Here is a 7,407-nt window from a genome sequence, read left to right as displayed (position 1 = left end):
CAAAGAAATATAGGTTGATAGAGTCAATCTCATCACTCAGCTTCGTCTTTATGCGCCAAAACAGCTGACGGTAAGTGGCGAATTGTTCGCGCTTAAAACAAGCGTAGTCAGTCATGAGTCCTGCGCATACTTCGACTCCTAAAACCACACACTGCTGAACGACATGGTCAGTTGCACCTTGCTCAGTGCGCATGACCAAGTCGATGGATATTATAACTAACTCACTGCAGTAAGTATTTCAGGCGGTATGCTCTCTGAGCGGCTGATTCTTCCATATGACGCACCAACGAAGATTAATAGTCTGGTAACACCTTTGCGCCTGCTATTTCGGCGATGTGCTTGTCCATAGTAGAGCAGAGCACGGAGATTCAAAATCAAATCATACATTAAACCCTTGCGATCAGTGCTCAACTTTATGCAAGAGACAGGTGTGTCTTGGGCGCCGACTACTTTCCTTCATGTGATGCTTCAATGAAAGACATGGCTTGCGGGAAGTATCGCAAATTTAACGGCTAGTGTCTATCGGTCAGTGTCTCTGCCCCAAAAGTGCATTTGGAAAAGTGGCTTAGGGGGCCACTTGCACAAGGATGGTCTGGTGCTAGATAAAACGGTCCTTCACCTATCTTCTTAATAAGGATCCTAAAAGGCGGCAGAAGAGGCGACTTTAAAGGTCGTGAAAGAGATCTTTTTATGCCCCGATTCTGACCCTTCCGAATCCAGAACGGTCACATAATCTTGACTGTGTTTTTTTGGCCTTGCAACAAATTACACTTATCTGCGTATACCGCTGGTTATATTCGCGTGATAGTGTTTGAGCCTCGCCAGGCTAAGGCGACCGAGAAGAACTATTCTTTTTAGCTAAAAAAGCTACGTGCAGTTGATTATGACCTTGTCACGATCAGGGTACAATAATTTGGCTATAAGCCGTTTCTAAAGTATTCAGATCATAAGTTATTGTGACGTATTTATCACATTTCTCACCAGGAACGGCAAATAGTTATATTTTTTCGTCAAATATAATCTGCTTTAAGTTACAACCTGGCCGGCTCTGTAGCGAATGGGCGTTGCATCGCCTGACTATGTCGCGACAAGGACATTATGCATTTTCCAGGCTTGTTATATTACAGCACTGATCAACTGAACACTCGTACTTCTCGAAGAACACAGCAAATACACTGTTCTGTACAAGTCCCATGATTCACCTCTGGAAAAGAACAGCTAGCTCAATGAAGGCTACGTGCTATCAGCCAAACATGTAATAGTGACTGATCAATTTTGTGTGCACGTACGAAAAGTGTCATCGGGTTCAGCGCTTGATGCATTTGTTGGTGTATCTATCCGGTGTGTTGGCAAATTGTACCATCTTGCTCGGACGGTTCAAATAAGCTACGACGATGACAGGATCCGTTTTCTCGGGGACCATACTAATGGACTGCCAAAGTGTTGTCAGTGATAGGTTCAGCCAAGCTGCTCCTCGACAACTTTTGCCAACGTGCTTTGCCAAACTAGTTACGTCAAATCAATGTTGGTTTGACGTAACTAGTTCGGCAAAGCCCCAATGTAATGTCCGTGACTGAAAAGTAGACAAAGCAGTTTGCAGAAATCAGAAGCAGACGGAGCACACAGTAATGAGTAGTGAGTGAAATCGTTTTACTTCGCGCCATTAGCTTACCTGACATGAAGTCTATGCAGTCTCAAATACTAAGTTGCAATCCTGCGGCACCAATTCGTTTACGGTCGCATCCTATGAGGTATACTACCACAATACCGAATAGAATGCAAACTTCCTAATTTGCCTTCTCCCACAGTAAAGCTCAAAACTTCCCCATCGGATACGTACAAACCCAGTTTTTTCGTCGTAAGCCTCTGTCTTTTGCTTTGGTCGCATCGAACCGTTCGTCGTGCCTGCCTTCGAAAACTCTCCGACTCCTCGACTCACAACAACTTTTACTACTGCCGCCGACTGGTCCATCGAACCTCTTGTCGCCATCCCGTCTACTCAAACGTAGACAATCGCGCCTTTCTACAGACTTCTGCTTTCATTTTCTGAATTCTTGTGCGCAACGCATCGGAAAGAGCGGCCGTAAGAACCACCTTTCGAGTGTCTACGAGTAAAATTTTCGTAGCTAAGAACTGCAGCTGCAATTCGCCGTGTTTTTAAATGTACTTTATGTTGCGTAACTTACGATTAGAACTCTCGTGAATTTGTGTGTATAAGTTCTCAAGGTCGTTTGCACTTGGAATTTAGTCAGTATTATGCGTGGTCTCAATCGAACATGGCGCTCGTTTTAGTGTCAGTCGAACTAGTTTTCACTAACCAGCCATAGTTCAACAAATCATGGTCGTCGATTTGCTGTGCTTGCCACGGTATCTACGCCAGTGGCTTCAAAAACAATTGTACAAACTTGTGGATTCCGGCTGCTCGTCTAACCACCAATTATCGAAAGGACACAACACAACCTCTCGCTTCTATTAGTCCACCTGTGGTTTGGCTAGAGTGACTACTTCACCTCCGTGACTTTCAAGCGTACGCGCATCAAGACATCCCACTCGTCTGCACGTCGTACGATGCCTCGACGAGGCTAGGCAACCCACAACTTTCTGAGCGTTACGATTTACTAGTATTCCAAGTAACAAACTGCATTTTGTGTATTTGACTCGTCGCCAGAAAGATGGTTTTGGCCAGGCGATTCCTAATTAGTTTGTCGACAGAAGCGTCAGACCTGTTCTGGTTACTCTAATACACGTACGTGATCGAGCAAAATTTTAGAGACATACTGTACACTTTAGCAGTATCGGATGTCCGGCTGGGTTCTTTGAGCCGAAAGTTGAGCCATTTCGAAGATTCATTTCGGCTCGAATGAAAAGCCGTGCTTTGCACAGCATCGGCTTCGTAAGCTAAATCGGACAAAGCCGCCAGCTTTATGTCCTCGTTCTCGCCGACCATACGACACTTTTGATGTCAGCATGAATGGAAGGGACGACGCCGTCGAAGATCAAGCTACCATCCAAAGCCCAAAGGAGCTGGAAATTTGTATAGAGGTTGCAATTGACCCAGCGATGATTTTTCAACTGATACAGCACAGCATTTTGGTCAGCTTTGTCATTTTACAGCGAGAAAGTTGTACGCTGAGCTCCGATGATTGGTATTGCCACAGATGCAGCATCTGTCAGTACGAAGTATTGTTTGGCAACAAAGTGATCATAAAATTTTGGCTGAGACTATCGCTTTTGGTGTTCTTATAGATCTTCTACATCACGCACTCTAACCGGTTTTCGTGGCTAGAAAGTTGTGCTCCGTGCTTAATATGAGGTCCACGACTAGGTGGGGCGAACTTGGAATATTTCGGAGCAAGTCGCACTTGTACGGTGACTCCCCTTAAAAATTGTCATTTTTCATTTCCACAAAAAAGTCTGCCGTCTTTGAAGTATAAAGAGCTCTCAGCACATCAATCTAGTTATTGTCTTCCTTCATAATTATGATCATTATATTAGGAGGTACAAACACCCGCAACGTCTATTGCTTTAACATGCCCATGTAAGGAAAGCTTTCTTCATAGTGGTACCGCTGATAATACTGATTATATCCCGCTGCCTCATAAAGTGAAAACTATTATTGCGACACACCGCTGTACCGTCTATTACAATGCCAGTTCAGTGTTCATCTTAACCTATCTTTACAAGACTACATAGGGCGTAATTTGCTGTCGAGGGGGTAGGTAGGTGAACAACTCGTGTTCTATCCTCACATATGATACAGACTTCTTGAGATTTGGGCGTTGTAATATTGACAACAAGTGCCACCAATAAAGCGGGTTTGTCGTGTACTTCACACAGAGGAAGCTTGGCTCTACGAGTTCACATTAATAAATGCACAGAGGATGCGCTTATTTGTTCAACCCAAGAGCAAAACCAAGACTCTTTCCGGTAATACGATGGGTCTATGCTCTTTATTGAAATTTGACAGATATTTACTATTGAGGATGAGCTAAAGTGATACTGGATATATCTATTATGCTATCGATGTTAATCAATGACATTCTATATACTACTAACTTGAGGTAAGCATTCCACGCATCCCGCAGGTCTCTTTTTTAAAGCTCTATCACCCTCTTCCGTACTAGGTTTTGTGCTATACTTCATCGTGGTACATTGCTTTGGTACACCTGGGTTTGGATCTGAGTTTGAGAACCTATGCATATACATATACCAATACTATACGTACCCCTTTACAGAGACAAATACCTTAGACAAGGGGTTACAATTTCTGACTTGTCTAGTGGCACAAGAAGTTCCCTTGAAGTTACATCAAGATCGCGGGAGCTGAAGTTCGAGTCGGTGCTTAAATCAAAGCTGATACAAATGTTATCGCTTGAAGTAATGCAGCTCAAGATTAAAATCTCCATACATAAATATCTTGAATCGAAGTTAACGGAATACGGAATGAGAAACTCAGCTGGAAGCGTGTAGATGGTACAAGCTCAGAATGTGGGGTGACCACAGTACCGCAGTGAAACGAAAAAAATCTGGAAATAGAGAAGCCCGACTAGAAAAAATGGACCATAAGCCTGATAGTGAGTTTCTAACCAAAGTGGCTCTCAGCGCTAAGAAGACGTGAAGTTTGTCATATTCGGGCGTCAATTACAGGGATAGAAGAAATGTACTACAATCTACAGACCAACAGTGAGAAGAGCAGCCAAACTGGAAGATTCTGCCACGATATCGCACTGCAAAACGCAATAAAAGCGGCTATGTACAACAAGTGAAGCATGCGGGGCTAAGAAATTCTTTTACTAAATGTCGTTTTCACTCCGACTCGAGAATCTTTATTTTCTAGTCTTAATCTGGCTTTGACGAACTATTTTTGGCAAGATTGGCGCACTTTGCGCAACTCATGGAGATGCGATGATGTAGGATACGAGAGGCTCGTAACAGGCAGCGTTTACCTTTTGCAAGGGAAAGTTCACGTGCTATAGATGTGATCAGGCGAGGCAGCTTGAGGTATATCCAGAAAAGGACAAGAGCTGGACCGGAGAGGTTGATGGATCATTGCGCTGACACTTAGTGATACCAGGTCCAGCGATAGCATGAATGTTTGATAGCGGATCGAGCCATACCGACCTGACGGCTTAAGTATACAGAAAGATGTCGAGAAGTAAGACAGTGAGCGTGTGATGGCCAATCCAGGATACATAGAGATAATGAAAGAAATCATGCGGGATTGTGTGCTGTTGATAACATTGTCGCTGGTAAAGAAGGCTGAGTGCGAGTGTTGAACGTTCATTATACGTAAAAACTGTACACTAAAGTATATTGTACGAACAAACGAAAACTCAGGAGTTAAAGTTCGGCTTGCCAGAATGGAAGGACTTAGGTATTTCAGTTCTTGATATGTGTGGTGTATGCGTTAAGAACAAAAACCACAGAGCCTTGTCCAGGATGTATTCATGTCGGTACTAGCAATAACGAAAGGCGATGCGGTCACAGTCTCCGTTGCACTTTAAAGTATAGCACATCATGGAGTTATCGAGTGGAATTAAGCTGATAAGCGTTTGCACAGAGCAAACAGTCGCGAAATCGGTAGTGCAGAAGATGCTGTCGACTAGCTGCATCGTGTTGGTATTCAGTGGCTCTCCGGCAAATATTGTTGCCCACTTGTTGTGTGAAGCATTATTGCGGTCACGGTACCAAAACACCTCATGCTCTGCTGAGGGCAAAAAATAGTTTCACAACAAGACCTCTCAACGTAAAGATACCTTGGTCGCAGGTCAATCGACAGAGTAGCACTACCACCCGTCGATAGCAAAAGTAAGCTTGGAAAGTTGATCCTCGATTTGCCCTCCGCTCAAATGTATGTTCCGTCTATGGGAAAAATTATTTGGAAGGACTCGCTGCGTGGTCCTTTTTGGATCATATAAACAAATGTTGCGATTTCAAAGCCTGTGCGCTGCTACAGCAGTTTGTCAGCGCTAGGTGCTGCAGAAGCACTTGTGCCCTAGGACTCGCATTCCCCAGAGAACGTAATACTCTGTGTTGGGCGAGCACTTTGGCGTGAACAAAAGGTCAGCTTTCACTCACGGGCAGGATAGCACTACAGCATATGCCTGATTGCTAGCCTCATTGTCAGAGAAGACAAGGTTTTGGGATGTTTCGCCATTTATTGTCCCCACGTAGCCATTTAGTGCCTTCACACATTAGAAAAGACTGAAGCGATTGATCATAGTTATTATCAGCACTAGTGCTTGAGGTCGGTGTACTTGATATAGCACCGTTCCCAAACCCAATCGCTATTTATTTTCGGTCGAAGTCTTAATCTTGAGTTGATAGTCTCAGATTTTGAAACCTGGACTGATTATGCGCATTGCCTTTTACACCTTGAAGCGAGTCTAGCGTGCGAACGCTGTAGCTAAGAAAGATATGGTTCTCAGAAACGTTTATGTTAATTGTTGTAGACACAACATAGTCTGAAATGATTTGAGATCTCTTCTTCTCATCGCAGTATTTCATACATAAAATCAAGTATGTATACAAAGGATAACACCACTTGTGAAATGTTAGATATGAATGTCGAACAAAGGTTTACATTGGAGACGAATAAGTGGCACCAGATTCAATTCATATTTTAGAAACTTGTATAGCTGGAATGGACTTAGTTTTGGATCATAGGCTACCGATCTTGACGTTTGTCTCTTACCCAAACAATGTGTTGTAAGGTTTCTGCCATCCAATCAGCATTAACATATTGCGAGACTCTAGGATGAGTCAATTATTTGATATTATAAATAATGAGTAAAATGCAATTAATACAAATAATGTACCCTGTATGTGGACGTTCTTTAGGTATACAAAAAGCATCCGTTAGGTGTAAACCCAGACGCTAATCCTCTTCGAAGCTTGAGGGCTCGCAGCGTTCGCGCACCCTTGGCGTGAGCATTGCATATCGTGTATGTTTTTAAGCATAGTCACTGCAGGGCTGGTGATAAGGCCGAGATTATTGAAGTAAGGCCAAAAGCTTCACGGATTGCCGACAAGCCCATAAGTCCCAGTGACAATCAATAGGTTTACTAGAGAGTATACCACGTCACGACTATAGCTTTGACAGACGAATGCGGTTTGATGCACAGCGGAACATCCCTTTGATATGGGTCTACAGTTCAGTCTGAGAGCGATTTTCGTACTCATGACTTATGGTTTGGGCATATTCCATCCCCACCTGAAAAAACTACTCGAAAGTACTGCTGACGATTGCGATAACAGCGGCGACTCAAGTCGGTCACGTTTATGCGAGCCATTTCTTAGCTTCTTGCCACTTTTTGTAATAGCTCGAGTTTTCTTCTTCACTTGTGGGCCTGGTGATAATGCCACGAACTATCTTACTCAATAAGCGCACTGGCTGAAGCTCTTCAT

At 43.5% G+C, this 7,407-nt stretch overlaps 1 protein-coding gene across 1 annotated transcript; it reads left to right on the top strand.

The window, feature by feature from the left end:
- Positions 1 to 5,517: 5,517 nt before the first annotated feature.
- Positions 5,518 to 5,918, top strand: PHALS_01696 (uncharacterized protein; the record flags this gene model as incomplete). The annotated part of the gene is made up of 2 exons (XM_024716138.1): positions 5,518 to 5,684; positions 5,768 to 5,918. 2 exons carry the CDS (start codon positions 5,518 to 5,520, stop codon positions 5,916 to 5,918), a joined length of 318 nt encoding a protein of 105 aa, XP_024581766.1.
- Positions 5,919 to 7,407: the final 1,489 nt, after the last annotated feature.

This window comes from Plasmopara halstedii (genome assembly GCF_900000015.1).
Source record: "Plasmopara halstedii genome assembly, contig: Scaffold_1583, whole genome shotgun sequence".
In the NCBI taxonomy this organism is placed as follows: Eukaryota; Oomycota; class Peronosporomycetes; order Peronosporales; family Peronosporaceae; genus Plasmopara; species Plasmopara halstedii.
Note: the sequence above shows the minus strand (reverse complement) of the source record. Positions and strands in the feature narration are given on the sequence as shown.